The 23,383-nt window shown below is 38.8% G+C and overlaps 1 protein-coding gene across 3 annotated transcripts in view; it reads left to right on the top strand.

Annotated features, from left to right (window-relative positions):
- The window catches only part of LOC146002601 (uncharacterized), a 43,642-nt gene extending 39,055 nt beyond the window's left edge, over positions 1-4,587 (top strand). For 2 of the 3 annotated variants that reach the window (XM_083140557.1, XM_083140556.1), the window contains exon 11: positions 4,259-4,393. Coding sequence is in view for 1 of the 3 variants with exons in the window: in XM_083140558.1 (XP_082996684.1) it covers positions 4,259-4,414 (156 nt within the window). In the remaining 2 variants the exon portion in view is untranslated. Of the gene's footprint in view, positions 1-4,258 lie in introns of all 3 variants that reach the window. The other variant, XM_083140558.1, reaches the window with a different exon arrangement.
- The last annotated feature ends 18,796 nt before the right edge of the window (positions 4,588-23,383 follow it).

Genomic DNA, 23,383 nt, shown 5'->3' with positions numbered 1-23,383 from the left:
TTAATGCTCAATGGGATTGTTACAAACCAGAACTGTCAGTGACTGTACATTCAATCTGTTTGTGTTCCTTCTAAGGCTGTAAGTCAGGTTCAATATGAGGAAAAATGGGAGATACAAATCTATGCTGTTCGTGGAAAAAGCACCTCAAAAAATGCAATTTTAGTTATTTTTTTAACAGCAAACATTATAGAAATTATATACATTGTTGATCACTGTTTAGAATCTTTACACGTGCGCAATATAAAATTATACTGATATTTGATTCAGCATTACTTCAGTGCCTTTTCACAAAATCCCTAGATATATCGCATGAGTTATTCCATGTTTTGGGAATGAAAGATGCAGTAGTTTAATAAATACACGAAAGCTAATTACTTGTTGATTTTGTAAGACTATATTTTCACCAATAATGAACAGAAGTACATAGTAAGAGCATCATTTGAAAGAGGAATATTTGAAATTTTGCACAGACCTTATATGCATTCGATGTGCTTCCATTGTGTTGCAGGGCACATGCCCAGACAGTACTCCCATTCTCACCAAACCTTCTCAAGCATTTTTTTGCGTGATCTCTTTTTATTGTCACCGCACCTCGCAGGGAGAGATTTCTTCCTGTGGGGTTTCATCGAAGATAATTTTTGTTCCTCAACTTCCACAGAACTCAAAATTGCAAAGGTACATAAACTCCGCCACCGGGAATGTCGCACAAGACATGCTTGAGAGGTTTTGATGAGAATGTGATTATTGCCGTGTCTTGGGCAGTACATTGCAAGACATTCCCAGATTTTACATTTTCCTGGATATCAATTTTATCTTGGTCAGCTGGGAAATTTAATATCAGGGTTCATATACTCCTGTTCAGATAAATTGGCAAATTCTTCAACTTTTCAATCCTATTAAGTGTGCCACTCTTTGAATAGTGTTTAACTATGCATTTACAATTCATGAATTGCCACCCAAACAACAATGATGTTGGTGCGAACTTTTATTTTTGAGAGATTTGAACATATAAAGTCCACACACTAACAAATATTCCTGTGCCAGTCTAGAGTGCTTTGAAATTAAGAACATGAAATGTTAATCATAACACATTTTAATTTTTGGTTAGTCACTAGTGAGATGGTACATCAGAGGTAGGGATGGTCACTTACAGAATGACATCACAAATGCCCCAGCACTTGCTCCAAACATCCCAACAGTACAAACTTAAAAATTTTACTTTCGGAATGGCCTTTTGTGTATCTCATCTATAATGCCTAAAGTGCTGATTGGAGGGTTACGGAAGAGGAGTTTGCTAACAAAAGAATTGCAAACAATTATATCAATGTAAAAAAAAAATTCAAATAAATCCAAATGTGAAATTCAATTTTCCTTTGTGAATGACGACATGCAAATAACTTGTTTAAATTTTCCTGTACTCCTGCGGTACACTTTCCGGACCAGCCTCTTATATATCAAATTTTAAGAAAGTACTAACTTAACGTGAGCACAAGAATATTTCAATTTCCCCTTCGTCCTATGCCCTTTTGCATAGCAACCTTGTTCTATAAACTTAACAATGGTAGCTAATAAAGACCAGTACACATCCAGAATACTCCTGGAAGGAAAATGCAATTATTAGAACACTGCATCATTCAACCACACACACACACACACACACACACACACACACACACACACAGGAATAGGATCAGATAAGGTGCCAGAAGGGTGGATAAATACAAATGATGGAGACAGTAAACACCACACAAAGAGAATTAGTATATTTCGTGATCTCATTTTCAACGAACGTAGATAGATCGACTTAACATAGAGTAGAGGCACAAAGTGTTGCCAGAAACAGTTGATAGAGAACAAAAAGTACTTTAACCAGTGTGTACTGTAAGGTGGGTGGGTTGTTTCGGAGAGGAGAGGAAAGGGTTACTGGTTGGCTAGGTTTGAGTCCAGGGGGTATAGTGACGTGGATGCCTGCTATATAGGCCCTTTCCTGCGGAAAGATGTCAATCTTTTTACCCCCCCCCCCCCTCCCTCTTGACATCTTTCCGCAGGCGATGGGAAAGGGCCTGTATAGCAGGCATGCATGCCAACCAGTAACCCTTTCCTCTCCACCCCGAAACTACCCACCCACCTTACAGTAAACACTGGTTAAAGCACTCACTTTTTGTTCTCTTAACTTTTTCTGGCAATACTGACCGCAGAGAGACTATGTGACTACGTTGAAAATGCGACATCGCAAAATATAGAACTATTAGGTCAGTCAAAAAGTAAATGCAATCATTTTTTATTATTATTCACAGCAACAATAGAAAACTTACAATGATATCATTTTCCAACATAGTCCCCCTGCACTTCAATACACTTGGTCCAACGTTCCACAAGCTTTCCGATACCCTGGGGATTGTTGTCCCCTTTTCCACATAACGTTCCATAATTACTCCTTCAGAGTTCCAAAAAAGTGTGAGCATCACTTTTCCTGCAGAGTGTTGACGCTTGACTTTTTTTTCACTTGAGATTCAGGGTGTTTCCATTCCATGCTCTGGCGTTTGCTCTCAGGTTCGAAGTGATGGATCCATGTTTCATCTCCAGTGATGATTCGTTTCAAAAAGGCTTCACCTTCGTTAGCATGTCTGTCCAATAATTGCTGACAGATTCTCACACAATTTTGCTTGTTCTCGTCAGTGAGTTCTTTAGGGACCCATGTCGCACAGACTTTATGAAAGTTGAGCCTGTTATGGATAATTTCATATGCAGAACCATGACTAATGTTCATATGGTTTGCCACTTCATCAACAGTCTCTCGTCGGTTATTCAGAACCAGCTCACGCACTTGCTCAATGTTGTCATCAGTAGCGGATGTGGCTGGACGACCTGCTCTTTCCTCGTCCTTCACACTTGTTCACCTGCTTTTGAACTTTTCAATCCACTGGTAAACACCGCAGCGGTAAAACATTGTCACCGTATTGTGGTGAAAGTCTTCTATGGATTTCAGCTCCTAGTACACCTTCAGACCACAAAACGGATTACAGAACACTGTTCTTCTGTGGTGCACACGGACAGTGATGCAGCCATGTTTACTTGGCAACACTGCAGAGCAAACTGAAGTGATGACGCTGTAACCTGCCACAGGCGAAGACAACGATACTATCTATCGGCTTGCGAGCGCAGAAAGGTGTACAGCCAACCTACGGAAGAAAAGAAAAACATTGCATTTACTTTTTGACTAACCTAATACTTCTCTCCGTGTGGTAAGTATTTACGGTCTCCATATGTGCCACCATCGCGCAGTTTTTTTTTTCACTGATTTTGATTATAGCAGCTGATATTTCAAATTTAGAGTACCTACTTGGCTATTTTCACGAGTATTTGTTCTTATGACAACATCCGCAAAATCAAACTTGTTGATTCAGGAAATAGAGGTAAATGTTAAGGCTACAGTGTTCATATGCTGCCACCAGAATAAATACTAAATAAGTCTTTTCAATTCAAAATATATATATATATGTAATAAAATGTGGTGGTTATATAACTACCAAATCGTAAATCATCTTCAGTAATGCATATCTATGCAACCGGAGCAGCACTCTAGCATGTATTGTCTTAGACGGCTACGGGGGCTGCAGCCTACCCAACCCCTCTTATTGGGATTTTGATTTCTGCATCTGTCCTGATGTTCTAGCTGCAAACAAAAGTTGCCCAAAGTAGATTGCTCAAATAGTCTGATACGTTTTTCTGAAATAGGTGTAAACATTTAAAAATCTCATGCAAAAGCTGGGACTAGAGAGGGGTTACTTTGGAAAACCTGCTCGGCGTTGTAAACATTCACTCTTGGGCTTAGCTATTCTTCCCTACATCTGCCCAGTTGGCAAAGTAAGGTGCAAAGTTACCCATTCAGTGACTGTCAATGTATTTTATCTATATATGCTGTAAATTAATTGTTTTGTTGCAAAAACCTTCTACATTAATTTATACAGAGAAACTAGTACTCACTTTTCCCGAAAAAATGTTTTATCTGTAGTTGTATTAATTTCAGTGGCGAATGCCACCATCCTTGTTGGAACTTGTTGCACATACTAGTACGTACTGGTTTCTCTGTATTAATATTCTACCATGTGCCTCATTTCCCAATTATGAATACCTTCTACATATTTGGATTTTGTCATGTGAAAAGTTGTAGCAAAGATGTCTACATGTATGTAGTATTATTTTATTATGCAGTTTAGCTGAGTAATGTACTTAAGATCACTTTGTTTTGTTTCAGAGGGGAGCCAGAGGAAGTTTTGGAGAGAGAGCAAGTAAGGATTTTAAGTTTGTGAGAGGAAGGAATTTCCGTCATGAGAAGACAAAAAAGAAGAGGGGGAGTTACAAAGGTGGCCAAATAACATGTGAAGTGAATTCTATTAAATTTGACGATTAAACACTTTTCTTACCATTATAACAATATTTTTATGTAATTTCACATTAGTGTGAAATGTATTAAAATACACATTATAATTTCCATTGAACATCAGTGTTAATGTGTCTGTTGAATTTGTCATGTTTCACAATGTGTGGACATCGTGCATTATACAAAATAAAGTAAGGACAAGATTTGATTTTGTTTAATATTATGGTACTTTTTCTTCCATTATTGATCTATTCTACTTGTTATTGAGTTTGTATCTAAAAGCAAATGACAAATGCTTAGGTAAAAAGTATGCATCATTGAAGATATTTTTCCATTCATGGATAATTTTTGAGATCATAGGAATAAATGTGCATTATTTTTCATTGTTTAAGGAAGGGTATTTGATCTGCAACATTCATGTTAATCCTTAAAGAAACAGACACAATGTACCACAAATCATATCTAGCTTTTTAAAAGTTAGAGAACTCCTTGATGCAGCAAACTTCATTAAATCTAGCATCGAATATACTATTTAAAAGTTTCGAGACATGAACAGAATATGTATATGAGAATAGCAAGTTGGTGACTTGCCATCATAATTTATTCTGTTGACACATTGTTCGTGGGATGATATTTTACTTTGTGCTTCCTGTTTCCAAGCCAGTTTCTACAAATTATATTCCATGATCTAAGTTCAACTTGCTGGAAAGTATTTATTTGGTCTAGGAATTAATTCGTGCAGTTGTTATGCACACATTGAAGCTGTAGTTCAAACACAAAGTACATAAATACCTTAAGAAAAATATTGTCCATTGCGAGCCACCACATTCGCCCATCTGTCAGGCAAGTTACTTATTCTGTGGCGAAAGAAGTCCTCATCCTTTGAAGCGATCCAGTCAGACCCATTTTTCGATACCTTCTGAAGAAGTGAACCGCTGTCCAATCAAATCGTTATTCATGCAATCGAACAAGTAGTAGTCCGAAGGAGCAACGTCTGGTGAATACGGCGGGTGGGGTAAAACTTCCCATCCGACATTTTCTAAATCGGTTTTGCGACATGTGGGCGAGCGTTATCATGTTGAAAAATAAGTTTATCGTCTGTTCTCCCATTCTGGTCGTTTCCTGGCCAGAGCTTGTTTCAAACTCATTGTCGTCGATAACGTTTCCCCATTAATAGTTTCACCCGGTTCCAGCAGCTCATAGTACACCACACCTTTCATATCCCACCATATGCACAGCATAACCTTTGCACAGTGAATATCTCGTTTCGGTTGTGATGGACCTGGCTTCACCCAGGCCTTTTTTAGTTTCGGGTTCTCGTAATTGATCCACTTCTCATCACCAGTAACAATGTGATGCAAAAACCCCTTTCTTTTCTGTCTTTGAAGCAGCAATTCGCAAATGGTTTTTAGTCTTTCAACGTCTCTTTCAATTCATGTGGAACCCAATGTGACATATTTTGAATCATTCCCATGGCTTTGAGGCATTTGGAAACTGTTGTTTGATCAAGGCCTAATGCTTCTGCAAGTTCTTCCTGCGTTTGACACGAATCCTGATCGAGCAATGCTCTCAATTCTTAGTCTTCAAATTTTTTTGGCTATCCAGGTCGCTCTTGGTCTTCATGCCGAAATCACCACTTCTAAACCGTGCAAACCACTTCTGACACGTTTGCTCAGCAAGCGCATGGTCACCATACACTTCCACCAAGATACGATGACTTTCGGTAGAACTTTTTTGCATGTTAAAGTAATGAAGCAGAACACCCCGCAAAAACACTTTATCTGCCACAAACTGCGCCATGTTCAGTTGACTACAAAATGCTGTTGTTGACGCGTCAATCAACTGCCCTATACTATGAACGATGCACGCTGACAGGAGTGTTCAACGCATGTGTGGATACACTGAACTGTGGGACGATATGCTCGTTACGCCATCTCTTGTCCAGGCGCACGAATTAATTCCTAGACCAAATACATGAACCTTGCAACACTTTACCAGAAGTGGATTCTTTAACCCTTAAATACAGTGCAACATGTCACATGGAGTGTTTTAAAAAGAAATATTTTGGAACACAGTGTGTCTAATATAAAGTATAACTGTTAGTGGACGCATACATTTACAGTGGTACCAGTTTTGACAGGGGCCTGTAAATAAAAAAACAAAATTAGGGAAACTTAGAAGCAGGAAAGTGTAAGCGATGAAACTCTGAAGTGCAAGTAAAAGAAACAACTACACAATCTGCCTATTTTGTGTATTTGAGGGTCACTGCAAGTTCTGAGAATGCAAGCCTTAAAATTAAAAAATTAATTCCATTACATCTTCTCAAAGTACTCTCCACTACACACTATACAACGTGTCATTCGTTCAAACCACTTTTTGAATGCTGAATGCCATGCGGCATGCTACAGACTGTTCATATGCAGCCACCGCAGCTTCAGGAGAGTCAAATTGATGACCACAAATGTTTTCTTTCACTTTACGAAAAAGAAAAATCACATGGCCTGTAAGGGGGGGTGCTGTAATGTTTCGACTTGACTCCTTCAGAAAAGCTGTTGTCTCCCTTGCAGTGTGAGCAGAGGCATTGTCATGATGCAGCATGATTCCACGCAGGCCTGACTTTGGACGGTTCCTCCTCAACGCATCGAACACTGGGCAGACATTTTGTAGTGTACCATCTGGCAGTGACTGTTTTTTGTTCAAGTGGAGCTGTCACAATGTGCCCGCTAGCAGAAAAAAAGACTGTTTTGCCAACACTTCTTTGTCACCCAAAAAGAGAAAAGAAGCAAGTGAGTGGGGAGACAGGCCATATAGGTTGGGAACACTGAGGCCAAAAAAAATGGTCTGGTTGTTAGCCCCCTTTTTTCCCCCACCCCTACTTTCACTTCTGGCGGTAGCGGGGTCTGGATTAACAAGGTAAGAGAAATATAGGTAAATACTTGAGCCCTTTCTGGTCAAAATAGGATATGGTTGAGAAAGGAAAGAGATCTCCAGGAGAGAGAATATTGCTGCATCTTTCAGGGGGCATGTTGTGGAGGAGAAAGCGAAAGTAGTCTTCTAAACAAAGTGCAAGAGAGATGATGCGGTCAAGGATAGGATAGTTACTCATTTTCTACACAAACCAAGAAAAATAAAACTTAACTTTTCTTCATAAGAGAAAAAGTAGGTCATTTTTTTTTTTTAGTAATCCCATTCCTCCTTTCGAAAATCAAATTACTTTCTCTTAAAGGTGTGAAGAAACTGAAAAAGAAAGGCGGGCCGAAATAAACCAATTTCAGTGTGTGAAAGAGGGTATGTCATGATCTCTTCACTTGTTGGAGGATCGTCCCCAGGGAAGACCAGACTGATGACTGCCGCTTCGTTTCAGGATCATATTGGTATATCCAGCGTTCGTCACCTGTTAAAAATTTTTTTTTTTGATCTTCCTCCACTGAATTTGTTAGATGGTTGGGGACAATCAAAGGACTGCAAATCTTCCTGACATTGTTTTTCATCCAGGATCTAACTGCTTGTCTGAATCTGCACACATGTACATTGTTGATCTTCTCTAACATTTGTTCAACTTTGGCCACATTTTCATCTGTTGTGGCTGTTGCAGGCTAACCTGAAGGATCTTCAAGGGAGTCCCTTCCTCTCTTAAATTCTGCAAACCATCGATAGATGGTGGCTTGTGAAGGGCAAAGATCCACAAATGCATGGTGCAATCTTTCACGTTGGGCCATAAACCATGCTCCACTCTGCCCCTCCCCTCCATGTGGGAGTATGGTGCACAGGAGTCACGGGTCCGTGCAGGTTTCCCCCCCCCCCCCCCCACTAGAACAGAATTCCCTCTAGTTGCTGTGGTGTACAGGGTTATTTTCATGGTCATCAACACTAATAGTGCAGTAAAACCTCGATTTTACATATTCCTGCATTGAGGGCTCGAAAAATCCAGGTCGCCATGGCGAATAAAAATTTCAGCCTGGCGACTGTGATCTTATGCTGTAATATGTATGAAATTTTGATGATTTCAAGTTCAAATTGCAGTACAGCAAATTATTTATTTTTAAAATGAACGTTGTGAACATTCCAGTGTGTCAGTAATAATTTCTTACTCTTTGTCCCCCAACACCAGATTTCCTGTTTTCTCGAATGATTTAGGGATGTTTTGAATACTGTGATGCTCAGTTTCTGATGCCATGTCAATCTGTCATTTGCGACCAATATTGGTCATGTGCAACATCTGATGGATTTTTTATTGGCTATTTTATGGGTTGAGTGAAAAAGTGCCATTTTTGGGACATACATGGCAATGCTTACAGGTCCAAATATTGTCAACACACGCATGCCACATGTGCCTAAGTATTGGCTATACATTTACGTGAAAAATCATAAACCAAGATTTTGTGCCGAAATTGGACTCTTGAGAGAATCCTAATCTGCGTCTGGTTACACTGAATTCTCTTCGCTCACTTTCGACGCTACTATGCCTGTTCTTTTAACTGATTCAGCATGGCGTATTCTTTGGAGCAGCACGTCTGCATTGCTGAAGATTATTTTACTACTAATTCTTACACTCATGTGCAAGAGGTTTACCAAGAAAAATTCCCTGCTTCTGCTGTACCTCACAAAGCAACTGTTTTACGACTAGTCAAACACCAACAAACAGGGTTGCTACGTTACTGGAAAACCGGGAAAAGTCACTGAATTTGGTTGGTCAGGGAATTTTGCATATTTTCTGGAGTTTCATATTTACGTGCGTTTTGGAGTTGCAGGAGAACCAGTTACAAAATGAACAAATGGTTCATTTCCACTTCCAAATTCGGTTCTTGTGATTCCAGTCCCCCCAAAAGATTCAGTTCAGAAACTTGTTCCTCTCGTCATTATGACTTCTAGTCTGTTATGTACAAAATTATGGTTGCTTCGCATTTTGATTCTATATTTATTTGGAGCCGTGAGATTTTTCCTTAGAGAACAAGCTACTCTAGACGAAACCTACGCACCAGCCATCCTCAGAATTTCTTGCGCAAAAAATGTTGCTTTGGCTGTGTGTGTGGTGAGAGAATTTCCTTTCTTCAAGAACACACCCGTTCGGAACCTGTTCTTTTGATAGGTGTAGCGGAGCAGGTTGGTTCTCTGACAGTTCATTAGTTTTGGATCTGCAATAACTGTATACACCTTGAACCAAAGACAATGCAATACTTTCTGCCTTAAAGAGCAGAATTTCACCTAACTGGCTGTGGTTTACGTCACACTGGATGGGTGCGGATGCGGAGTAAACACAAATGGACTCACTACTTAGTTTCCCCCGTGAACCAGTTCTGTGAATTTGAGTCCTTCGTTTGTGACCCGTTCAGAAGCAACCTGATCAACTAGTTCATTTGCTCGTTGTCGTAGTTTTTACATTGCAGAGATGTGTTCCACCTGAGAAATTTTATGTAGTATCAGTGACGTCATTATTCGAATATGCACGTGTTTTGTGCATGTAGAACGAATTTATTTTTTAAAAATTGGTGCGAAAAAGAGGAATTAAAGGTACGCTGGTCACACATCGTTGTTAAGTTAGGAATGTTGGTGTGATGCCAATAGTAATTTTACGTATTTTTTTAGTGTAGAATGAAATTATGCTGAAAAGTGGTGAAAATGGGCCCAAGTTCCTTTTGCTTTATTACGATTTCATCATGCTACAAATGCAACTTTTACATGGTTCGATTTCCATTTATGTCTCTTAACACATACTGCAGAGTTTTAGCGATTACTTAAGATTTTGTCAATATATGCTTTTGTGGTTAGGTTAGGAAGGTCAGGTTTAATGTCTTAGAATTAAAATAAACACCCTGAATGCACTCTACTAAGGTTCACATTTATTTCTACATTCATTCCCACTAGTTTACGATACTTACTGTTGCTTGTCAACTGGTGAATAACTTGTCCATGGGATGTGTATATGCTTGCGTAAGGTCATTTTGAAGTTTTTTTTTTCAACATAAATAACTTTTATGAATCCAAACAATGCTCATTATTTTAAGGAAGGTTCAAATTTCGTGTCACAATGATTGCCAAAATTCTATGATTATTAGTCTTCCTGCTAGGAAATTTTGAAAAAAATCATAAAACATTCAGAACGGTTACCAAGCATGGGTTGGAATGCGGGATTTTGGAGGAACAGTTGACCCCCTCGAGAATTATGTTGATTTTTTTAATAAACAGATTCCGTAATATAAAATTGTTTCCAGCATGTGGAAAACTCAAATAATGGAGATTGATTCCAAAGCATGGCCCGTGTATATATTTTTTTAGGTGTATGGTTGGTCACCGGCCGTATTCACGTTCTGAATTTCAGAAATATGTACTATTTTCAATAAATTAAAGAATATAATCATTAAACTCATTGCATATTTTCTAAAGGTACATGACCTAATCTTCTGTGGTTTCTCATTTGTATTGATATAATTGAGGTTGGATACAAGTTACATTGTAAAGCTTTGATATATGCCATATTTTTTTATTGATTTTTTTACACCACCTTAATTGTAATGACTTGGTGACAATGGGTAAGTACAATAGTTATTTATTTTTTCATTGAATAGCATTCTATTAATCACTTGGTAAATTTTCAGCTAATAACTGTGTATTCATATTCACAGTAATTAATGTGCCTGCATATTTAATTGAAAAACATGAGGTTCAAAAGCAAAAATCATGACTACAAACATGTCTGGAAAAATTTCATTTCTGGTCTGGAAAACCTGGAAAAGTCGGGGAATTTCGTAATCAAAAAATCGTAGCTACCCTGAACAAATGATCCCACCAATTGTATAGAGTTGGTATTATTATTGAAGATTAGGCACACACAGGAAATGTACTTTTTCAGCATCAGGCTCGGCCAGGACTCGAACCGTACGATTTCTCTAACCACTGAGCTACTAAGTTGGCCTGGCCTTGCCTGATTTCTTGTGGTCGCTGTTTTACCTGTGTGGAATCGTCTCTGCCAGTGCTACTGCAACTTGATCTGTTGCCTTTGAAACACAGTAGACTTCGACATTGCCTGTTTCCTCCCAGCGTAGAGATGTTAATGCGTTTTTTCGCTAAAAATTTGTACGTATTTCCTGTTTCGCTGGGAGGAACCAGGCAACAGATCCCGTTGCGGTAGCACTGGTTGCAGGTAAAACAGCGACAGCGTAAAATCTGGCGAGGCAAGGGTGGCTCAGTAGCTCAGTGGTTAGAGCAATGGCACAGTATATCAGAGACCCATGTTCGAGTCCTGGTCGAACCTGCATTTTTTTGCTGAAAATTTCTAAATTGGTATATAATGTTTTGAAAATCAATTCTCAGATGTTTTCAATAAATTAACAATATTTTTTTAAAAATAATGTAATTGCTTTTATTTGGATACATGCTAACATAAATTTATTAACCCAGTGATAGCGTATATGATTAGTTTAGTGCAGAAAACCTGGTGTAAATACCTCTTACGGTTTTCATGATATACATTTTCAAAGTTTCGTTTGTGCAACTTTTGATACCCACCGTAGTATGCACAATTGCTAGTAGGTAGTTTCCTGGCGCCTGATTTTCAGAGCTGGCACCTAGCTCTGAAGAAAATATTTCGAGCACTGCCTGCATTACACCTTCAATCTTGATGGTCTCAACAGCAAATTGTTATAAAATTTTCCTAGATTTCACATCTTCCTGCATCTTAAAGTTTTTTAAACTTTGTCCCCAGAAAAATGTAAAATCGAGGTTCCACTAATAGCAACAGCCAACTTGACCGAATCATTGACATGAAGAAACTGCACCTGTTCGTGGTGAGATGGTTGATCTTAAAGCTCATATTTTTGTGTCCCATGGTATAGTATTAGAAGTCTCCAGTAAGGAGCAATGACAGCTACATCAGCAATCATTTTTATATACTGCAGTCAGTGTCCTGGATTCATTTCAGTGGAGACATATAGAATGGTTCGAAAGCCCACTTTAAAGTGCATACGTAATCAGTGCTGATTAGCCCAGCAGCATAAAGGGGAGCTCTTTGCTCATTTAAAAAAAAAAAAAAAAAAAAAAAAAAAGTCAAAACATGTTAATCAACTGTTTATTGATGGATTTAGGAGTCATGCGGAAGGCAAATACAAGGTAACCAAAAAAGTTGTTGCCGTTCTAGAGCAGTGATAAAGCAATACAGTGGACGGTACGTACCTTTTAGGTGTCAAAGTAATCTCCCTCAGCATCAACACCTTTTGCCAACGTTCCTGCTGCTGCACAATACCCTGGTGATAAAACACTGCGGGCTTGGATGCAAAGAAGTCAGCGAGTGTGTTCCGCAGGTCTACCTCATTTGCGAAGGATGTCCCACGGAGGTGGTTGTCGAGGGAATGAAACTGGTGGTAATCTGTTTGTGCAAGGTCCGGTGAATATGGTGGATGGCACTGTCTCCCAGCCAAGTTTTGAAGGGTCTCCCGGGTCCTCTTTGCCATATGTGGCTTGACATTGTCGTGCAGGAACAGCACACCCTTGAGATTCACCAATGCCGGCTCCTTCGGCCGCAATGCACGGTGCACCGTTTGCAACTGCTGAGAGTAGAGGTCAGCAGTGATGATCTGACCAGGTGGAATGAGCTCGTAATGCACCACTTGCCCACAATTCCACCATACAGAGACCATAACCTTTCGTGGGTGCAGAGGTGGTCTTGAGGTGTGAGGAACAGGGTCATGTGGCAACAACCAATGTCTCGTATGCTTGGGAGTGTCATAGAGGACCCACTTTTCGTCACCAGTGAGCAAGCAATCAAATATAGGTGTGTTCAGGTGCCGAGTGAGCAAGGACAAACAGGCTGTTACTTGTTGTTCCTTGTTGGCTGCCGACAATGTGTGGGGTACCCACTTGCTTAACTTGTATGATTTCCCTATCCCATGCAGGTGCAGTCGAGACTGTTTCACCGGAAACATGGAACCTTTCTGCAAGTTCATCACACGTTAGACCACTGTCCTCCTCGATGTGTGCTTTCAGGGCCTCGTCATCCAACACATGTGGTCGTCCACTGCGAGGTTCATCCGAAAGGCTCACATCTCCCGAACGGAATTGCTGGAACCAATGCCTCATAGTGCGTTCGTTCACAGCATTCTCCCCAAATGCCTGGCAAATGCGGTGACTTGATGGGCAGCTGACAGGCCCACTTTAAAGTCATACACAAACACGCGAACAAGCTGTTTCGATACTTCCACTTCTCTTCCGACACTGGACGAGCTATGACTGCTGTGTGTGCGAAACGTGCCTGTATTACTGACAATTCATGGTCAGACTAACTCCCGATCGCTTGGCAGGCACGTGCGTCATTTAGTTTCCTCTCTGTGGGCGCATGAATAATGGGACGTCAAAAATGGCAAGAACTTTTTTGGTTACCTTGTATCTCTTCTACGAAATGTGTTTTTCATAGATTTGTGTCCTTTGCACTTTCTTTTACTTTTCACATGCTATGTTCATTAAATGCTTCTTCTTCTTCTCTTCCATTCCCTTATGCCGTTAAGCGTCGGGTACCTAGTTCTGTCCATCTCATCCACTCAGTCCGGTCTCGACTCATTCTTCTCATTTCGTTCTTAGTTTTTTTCCATATTTTAATCCTATCTTTTCTATTCTATCTTCCCATGTATTTCTTGGCCTGCCTCTTCCTACTCTACCCTCAACCCTCATCTCCATCACTTGCTTGGCTTTCCTATCTTCATTCATTCTATTTACATGTCCATATCACTTCACTTCCTTTTCTATTTCAGTCATTGTCTTCTTTTGTTTTACCTCTTCTCTTATTCTTTCATTTCTTATTCTGTCTCTTCGAGTTTTCCCCACTGTTCTTCTAAGATATTTCATCTCTATTGCTTGAAATTTACTTAGATGTTTATCTTGGAGTGCTAAGCTTTCTGTGCCATAGCCCAGTGTTCCGCAACCGGTGTGCCGCGGCACACTAGTATGCCGTCACAAGGTGAAAGGTGTGACGCGAACTTTTACCTACTATTGTAATATTGTAAGAAATTAATTGTCGATTTTAAGTAAGAAGGTGCTTCTTTATTTTTGCTGATAACTGTTATATTTTCATAGAAATTGAATGTAATTTATTTACTCAATATTGTTAGGCTATATATATAGTTTGCTCATCTTATATATATTCTCGCCTGTAATATTGGGCCGTTTTTATGAGTTACAGGCGGCAAGCTTTGTGTTCACCGCAAAGAAAGCCGCATAAGATTTTTAGCAAGCCTTTTAGCGGCCCGCACCAATCACACAATCGAGTTTTTCAAGCGAGTTCTTGTGTACGGCTAGCTGTTTTGTGCCTGTTTGTCGGTGCTTCTTAAACTTTATTGCTCTTTTCCTTCGCCGAAGGACCCACACATTGTCAGACAACAATTACTGTTCAGTTCTATCAAAGCTGTGCTCTGCAGTAGTGCGAATATTGTATTGCTACACCAGTCGTACTATTTTCTTTTTTCGATGTGGATAAGTTCCTTGTAAAATTTACGGAGTGGTCCGTCCTCGAGTGCAAGTAGTGAAACCATCGAGCCCAAAAAAAAGAAACTGAAAGTAGTTCACCGGGAATATAGTGATAACTATTTATCTTACGTTTTTTTTTTTTTGGTGTGGTGACAAAACATGCCCAATCCTGAGTGTGTTGTGTGTTGTGAAAAACTCAGTAATGCTGCTATGGTTCCCAGTAAATTAAAACGACATTTGTCAACAAAACATTCCTCTCTGTTAAGTAAAGATGTGAATTATTTTCGTCGGTTGTTGGAACAAAATAAAAAAAAAAAAACAAGTGACGCTCATGACTACGTAGGTACGTGTTTCGCAAAAAGTACAGTAAGCTAGCTATAAGGTAGCCGAACTTATCGTAAAGGCCAAAAAACCACACACACTAGCAGAAACGTTGTTAATGCCCGCGTGTAAAGAAATGGTAAAAATAGTCCTGGGTTCAGAAGCTGCTACTGAAATTTCAAAAATTCCTCTCTCTGCTGACACAATCAGCTGCCGAGTTAGGGACATGTCCAGTGACATCGAAGACATTATGAAGGAGAAAATAAAGAGCAGTCGAAAGTTCTCACTTCAGATCGACGAGTCCACCGATATTGGCGGTCACGCACAACTTCTTTCCTACATAAGGTATGTTGATGGGGATGTAATTGCCAGTTAATTTCTTTTTATGCAAAGAACTACCCGAGCGAGCAACAGGTGAAGAAATATTTCGTACGACTAATGAATATGTGGTCCGTAATGAAGTAACATGGGAGGACTGCGTTAGTGTTTGTACAGACGGAGCCGCGTCTATGACAGGCCGAGTGAAAGGATTCGTGGGTAAAGTACGCTAAGTAAATCCTAACTTACGAACCGACCATTGTCTCATTCACCGCGAAGCCATTGTTGCTAAGTCTTTGCCATCTCCTCTGAAAATTGTGATGGACGAAGTAGTAAAAGTCGTGACCTTCATCAAATGAGTATGCGGATCTATTTGCAGATGATGAATGGGTATCTAAGTTGGCATATCTTTCCGATATTTTCGTACACTTGAATGAAATAAACAGAAAAATGCAAGGTACAAACGAAAATATTCTGACTAGTATGGATAAGATTTAAGGATTTATTAATAAGTTGAACTTGTGGACATAGACAATTGAAAATGGATCGTGTGAGATGTTCCAAACTGTATGGCCCCTTGCTGACGATAACAAGGTCTTGATGGACTTAATTAAAGAACATTTAGTACTCTTGCAGCACACTTTCAAAAAATATTTTGGAGAGAGCGTTGAAGATTTTGACTGGGTTCGTGATCCATTCAGTATGGATTCGAAATATCTTCCGAAAAATTTACGCATACAAGAGGAACTGGCAGATTTGAAAGCAGACAGAACATTGAAATTAAAATTTTTCAAAGTGCCTTTGGATACATTTTGGTTGTCAATAAGCAGTGACTCCGAGATGGCAGTTAATGTGTTACTATTACCATTTTCAACTACTTATTTGTGTGAAGTGGGCTTCTCGACGTTGACTGCAATTAAAACATCAAAGAGAGAGAGACTCAAATCCATCGATGAAGAAATGAGGCTTGCTTTGTCAACGATTCTGCCACGAATCAGCCATCTGTGTGCAGCTAAGCAGGCTCAAGTATCACATTGAAGGCATGAGTAGAGTTATTTACTTTAAAATTCGTATTAGAAATGTGTATTTTCTACAGTGAATTAAAGTTAATAAATTTTTAATAAATGCATGAGTCTATTCATGTTTTATAATAATAATAATAACAATGATGATGATAATAATAATTGATTACATAATGACGTAATATTTCGTAATTATATTAAGATTTGAGGGGACAGACATTTTGGTGTGCCTTGTTGAGTCTAGGCCCGTCTGGGGTGTGCCGTGAGTAAAAAAAGGTTGCGGAACACTGCCATAGCCCATGATGGGAACTACAATTGAGTTGTAGAGTTGCATTTTTGTTTTTGTACTGATCTCTCTTTTTCCCACTAAAGTATTACTCATTTGATAATATGCTGATGCTGCCTTCTTTGTCCTATTCATTATCTCTTGATCAATTTTCCCACTGCTACTTATGATAGTTCCTAAGTATTCATATGTTTCTACTTTCTCTAGTTGTTTCCCTTCGCATATTATATTCAGGGCTTCATTTTCCTTGTCCTCTTTAGTCACCCACATGATCTTACTCTTTTCTATATTAATCTTCATGCCTTTCCTTTTAAGTTCTTCATACCATTCTTCCACTGCTTGCTGAAGTCTCTCAGGTGTATCTGATATCAGTACGATATCATCGGCATATAATAGTGCTTGGATATATACTGGCCTTAATTTCCACATACCTATCTTCGTTCTGTGTGTTCGTCGTTTGCATATTTTAGCAATTTCGTCTAAAAATACGTTAAATAGGATTGGACTGAGGCTGTCTCCTTGTTTTATGCCCTTTTCAATGTCAAATTCACCTGAGTGTTCGCCATCTACTCTTAATTGTTCCTACAGGATTATTTTATACAATTTTTATTGAATTCAATAATCTTACTGGTACTTTCTTTGCCTCCAATGCTTCCCATACATATTGCCTAGGGACTGAATCAAAAGCAGCTTTTAGGTCTATAAAAGCTAGATATGTGTCCTTGTTCTTGGCAATTCTTTTTTCCATAATCGTTCTTATAGTATATACATGATCTTGTGTTTGTCTTTTAGGGTGGAATGCTGCCTGCTCCTCCTCCATATCTTCTTCCACCACTTTTCTGAGACATCTTTCTAGTATCCTTGTGTATAATTTATAAGCGACTGATGAGAGGCATATTGCTCTGTAGTTATTACAGTCATAGCTACTGCCCTTTTTTAGTGGGATAATGATATTTTTTCTCCATTCATTTGGTATTTTGTTTTCCTTCCATTTTCTTTTAAACATCTTGGTTAAATTCTTAACTACTTCCACACCTCCATATTTTATTAATTCTGGATTTATTCCATCTGATCCTGCTGCTTTTCCTGTCTTCATCAGTTCTATTGCTATTTGTAATTCATCTTCTTTTATTTCCCCTTCTATATCTGACTCTTGTACCTCCATGTATGGTCCATATATCACCCCTGCCTCCTCTGGGTTATTATTTTCTTTCTGGAAATTTTCACCATAGTGTTTCCGCCATACATCCAAAACATCCTTTTTTCTGTGATCAATTTATCTCCATCTTTAATGGTTCTTATTGTTTTTCCATATTTTCCTCTCAAGTTCTTTACAACTTTCCAAAATTGCCTTGTATTCTTTTCTCTAGCTTTCTCTTCAACCATATTTCCAAATTTTTCCCAGGATGTTATTTTAGCTACACTATTTCCTTGACTTCATTTCTTTTTTCAATGTATTTCCTTCTATCTTCTGTCTGAGACATAATATATTTTTCCATGCTTCCTTTTTGTTTCACTTCTTCATTCCACCAAGATGTTTTCTTTTTTCTTGTATCTACTATTTTCTTTCCGCATACTTCTTCTGCAGATTTTATGAGTGCCTTTTTAATTCTCTTCCATATTTCTTTCTTCTATCTCTAGTTGTTCTACATCTGGTCCTTCTGTCAGTCTGGCTGTTACCTGTTCTTTATACTCTTCCTTCTATTTTTTCTGTAACTCATTTATGTTAATTGTTCGGTATTTTTTCATTCTGGGCTTTGGTGGTCTCGTGAAGCACGTGTCCACTATTAGTAATCTATAGTCTGTACCAAGTTCAGCACCTCTTATAACTTTAACATCCATTATGTTTCTCCAAATGCTACTGGTATATATTATGTAGACTATTATGCTTTTAGCATTTCTTCCTTCAGCCTGGAAGGTTATTTTATGTGCCTCCTTATGTGGGAATGCTTATTAGTAGAGCCCGGAAGTTTGGCAAAATGCCTTTTTTTATCTACTGCATATATTGATAAAATTTTTCCGGATATACGTTTCTTATGTTGTTTCGAATGTTTTGGAAGCCTTTTCATTTTGCCTATTTGGGACCCCCCTGCCTATTTTTAATTATAATGCCTTTTTTTGCCTTTTTCAATGAAATTTGACATTTTTTAAAAAAAAAGATGTGTATATAAACTATTTTTCTCCCAAAAAACGTTGTTGGCATTTATTTTTCTTCCGTTTATTATGTGAATAATTTTCGCCTTATTTAAGTAATATTGAACTCACGCATGTTTCAACATTGCTGAAGGAGAAAAGTGTGAGAAAAAAGTATTTCATGCCGAGTCAGGATATTGCCTTTCGGTTAACATTTCTTGTGCATGATTGACTGCTGAAGTGGACAGGTTGATTTCGAACACAAAGAAAATATTTCTGAAATCTCCCTCTCGAACCCGAAAATTTCAGGAAGTTGCGATTGAGCTTAGTTTACCTCAGCAACCAGTCTTGACGAGATAGGGAACCTGGATATCAGCAGCTATATATTATGCTAACAACCTTCAAAAAATCAGTGAGGTGATCGATGCTCTTCCAGAAAATGAAGCGGCTTCAATTCGTGAAGTGAAAAAACTCCTGTGCTATTCAAGTTTACTTTTGCACATTATGGTGCATTGCCAGAGACAATTACAATTATAGCATCCATGAAAATCTTCGAGGAATCTATGCAGCAGATGATGGAAGTGCCAGGAGAAAAGGGGTCAGCTGTTGCGGAAAAGTGCTAACGGGTAGTGAGTGCAAATGAGGACTTGAAACAATTGAAAACAATTTGTGATATTCTAAAAGGTGAAAATGCTGTTACCAAAATGAGTCCAGCTACATTAGCTTGTTACATGTACATATGCTCCAATAACTTCTGTCGAAGTAGAAAGATCATTTTCTATTATGAAAAACATTCTCTCTGACAGACGACTATCAATGAATGTTGAGAACTTAAAAAGCAATCAAGATGGAGAAAATTGAAATGCTCTTCCCAATTTAGATTTTAACATTTTGCCAGAAATTATAGGTAAAAGTAAGCGACTTCTAAATGTGCCTTTTTTCGGTTTATTTTGCCTTTTTTTTCATTTTTAGTGCCTATTTACCACATTATAAATGCCTTTTTGCCTGCCTATTTTAACGAAAATAAATGCCTGAACTTCCGGGCTCTACTTATTAGTTATAAACTGCCAATCCAGACATCAAAGAAAAGAAAGAGGGACAATTTCTTTTTCACCCATAACACTAATAGAATTGGGACAAACATTAGGCACATTTTTTTTTAATTGCAAGATTAGTGATACCAGAGGTTGAATGAGGAGAGCAAATGACCACAACCCACCTTCTTGCAGCAAAAAGAGAAATATATGCATTTTAAAGGTATTTAGATAAATTAAGAAAGACCAATAGTTCACAAAAGTTTTCCTATCATTTTTCCTAAAATTTATTGTCAACTAAACATATTTTAAGGCCCCTACATCTGAAAAAAAAGAAAATGTTAATCACTAGAAAAGTAGAAAATGGATTTTCAGATGAGAAGAAAGCCTTCATTAGCTGAATAGTTTGTCATTAATTCCATCGCTGAAGGGTAGACGACAAAAATATGCACTGGCAACTTTTTCACCCCTCCCTGCCACTATCGCACAAGTTTCATCAAGGTTTGGTGAAACTCTGCTGGTCCCTTATGTTAAGTTTCTTATGTAGTTTTTATTGTTAATGAAGTGAGATACGTTTTAAAAAAGTCCAAATGGTGCTGATATTCGAACACTGAAGAAAGAAGAGGAAGTAAAGGTAAAGCATTTTTCTATGACCCTTTCCATTTGTGAACCTGGCAGCAGTAGTGATACAACTGAAAATATCAAGTGGTGGGACTGGTAGTGGCAGAGTAGCCAACATTTGAGGGGGTAAGGTTGGCACAAACAATATTTTGTGTGTAAATATGCATAATATCTGTCCCTACATGGCATTTGTAGGTTAGTTGCGTGTTACTCACAAATGCAAAATATAAAAGAGGGAAATTTAAAAATTGTACTTACGTATGTGAGTATATGTTCCTACCGTAAAACGACGTTCCAGAGATAGACTATCTCCTTCCTCAGGTTCATATAAAAAAACTAGGTACTTGGCATAGTACTGACTCAAAAATGTAATATGAGGATAGTGGTTAAGGGTTGGTTAAGATACATTTAAAAATATTATGTTTTTGCTATTAAAAGTACGTAAGAAGTGTGTCGTTACCTGAAAAGACTTGTACTATAGACCTATTCACAGGTACAAAAGTTAAAAAAGTTAAAAATCTAAAAAACCTGCATAAATCACTATGCTACTTGCAGGTTTAGCCATTCTTATCCAACTGTGCATCCCAATCCGCATGAAGGTCAATTCTCCACGAATGTCTCGCCTCCCCTTAATTTTCTCGTTTCCCCTTATTACGTCACAAGTCCAACGTAAATTCACGTTCCTCCCGTGCAGCTTGCATAACTTCCGGAGTGATGTGGAAACCGATATTGGGTTCAATCTTCCATGCTTTGTCCCATTTTTTGTGGAAATTGATCAACCCTTCTTCCAAATTTCCTTCATCCCTATTAAGATTATTCTCGCCCCCCCCCCCCTAGAAGTGTGCACTGTTTCATACACGTTTCTTCCTAACTTCCTCCTTTCTTTTCTAATTATCTCTTTTTTTGCGATTCCATGCCCACTTTCCAAAATGTGTTCTGAGAGACCCGTTTTGGGAACTTTTTCCTTTATATCCTTTTCATGCTCGCTCCATCTTTTAAACATATTTCGACCCGTCTGTCCTATGTACTCCTTCCCGCATTGACATTCTATTCGATAAACCCCCTTCTGTTTTTCCGGTATTTCCCTAGTTGTCTTTCCTTTCGTATAATCAGTAAAGTATTTCTCTACATTCTTTGGTGCTTTCATCCCGCAAACAATTCCAAAATCTCTCGTTATTTTTCCGATACGAATTGATGGTAAGGGATACCAACGTACTTTACCTTCTTACTTTCAATTTTTTCCCCCTCATTTTGATCCCCTTTCTCTTTTTTGTTTTCTTTCCTAATAATTTTCTATGCCCTCTCCGCGATCTTATCCATTTCTCTATTCGTATACCCGTTTTTTAATCCTGTTTTTCTTATCCATCGGATTTCGTTGTCTTTTTCTTTTCCATTATTGCATAGTCTACCGGCCCTAATAAAAAAGTTAAGGAATATGCCCGAAGGGGTGGGTGGGAGATTGTTTACTAAGGTGGCTGTTAGAAAAAGGAATAGACATCCTAACTGCTTGGGAGTATGTACGATGGTACAACCTTGTAACGGAATATAACTTTTTCTACGTCAATGACAATATTTATAGACAAAAAGAAGGCTTGGCGATGGGAAACCCCATTTCCGGTATGGTAGCAAGCATTTTTATGCACTTCATTGAGAAGGCAGCTTTGGAAAAAACGAGAATGGGTATCAAATATTATGGGAGATACGTTGATGATACAAGGGTCGTTCAAGGTTGACCGGGACTTTTATTTCTAGACAAGAAGTATACATACATAGAAGCACCAAACTATGTCAGGTTTTCAAAGTATTCCCCCTGAACACCCAGACACCGTTGCCATCGTCGTGGAAGTTCTTTCATGCCTTTGGCGTAGAAAGAAGTAGGTTGGTGACGTAAGCACTGCAGGACAGCGTTCTTGAGTTCCTCATCTGTCTGGAAGTGCGTCCCACCCAAATGCTCTTTAATTAAGAGCCCCAAACAAGTGGAAATCACTGGGGGCTAAATCTGGACTCTAAGGACTGTGTGGTAAAACCTCCCAGTGCAAGTTGGTCAGTGTTGTTTGAGTCAAATGGGCCGTGTGTGGCCTGGCATTGTCATGGAGAAGAATGACATGTGTTTCGACAACATCACAGGTCATTTCTTCCAAACGGCCCAACGTACAGCACCGTGAAGCAGTGTTGAGTAATACTGGGAATTAATTGTGGTACCCTTCTCCAAAAAATCCACATGGATAACACCTTTCATGTTCCAGAAGACAGTTCCCAAAATCTTACCGGTTCAAAAATCCGTGCGGTTCATTTGCTACAAACTCCCGCCCTTCACTGAACTGTTGACACCATTCGTACACTCTTGCCCGTGACAGTGTTTGTTCATCATACTGTGCTTGCAGTCTACGCCAAATTTCAGCAGGTTTCACCTTCTCCTTCACGAGAAATTTTATTATTCACCGCTATTCCACAGCAACAGATACACTACTTGCCGCCATGTTCGCTGCAACTGCTGTGCATGTGCGAAATACGTCATGCCGGGCGCTAGTTACTCGCGAAGGAATACATTACGTCACCCGCACGTTTCATCATGATCCGGCTATTCATCGATTTTTTACGTACGAAAATCCCGGTCAACCTTGAACGACCCTTGTATTTTGATTATAGGAAAGGGGGTAGCACTGAACAAGGTATTTGAAGAATTAGAAAAACAAGACGAAAGAATAAACTTCACTAGGGAAAACTTAAGCAATGGAAAAATCAATTTTCTGGATCTTAGTATTTTGAAAGAAGGGAATAGGATTAGAACAGGAATACATCATAAACCTCT

This window comes from Lepisma saccharinum, chromosome 18 (genome assembly GCF_977018435.1).
Source record: "Lepisma saccharinum chromosome 18, izLepSacc3.1, whole genome shotgun sequence".
NCBI classification, from domain to species: domain Eukaryota; kingdom Metazoa; phylum Arthropoda; class Insecta; order Zygentoma; family Lepismatidae; genus Lepisma; species Lepisma saccharinum.
This window is presented reverse-complemented; position numbering and strand designations above follow the sequence as displayed.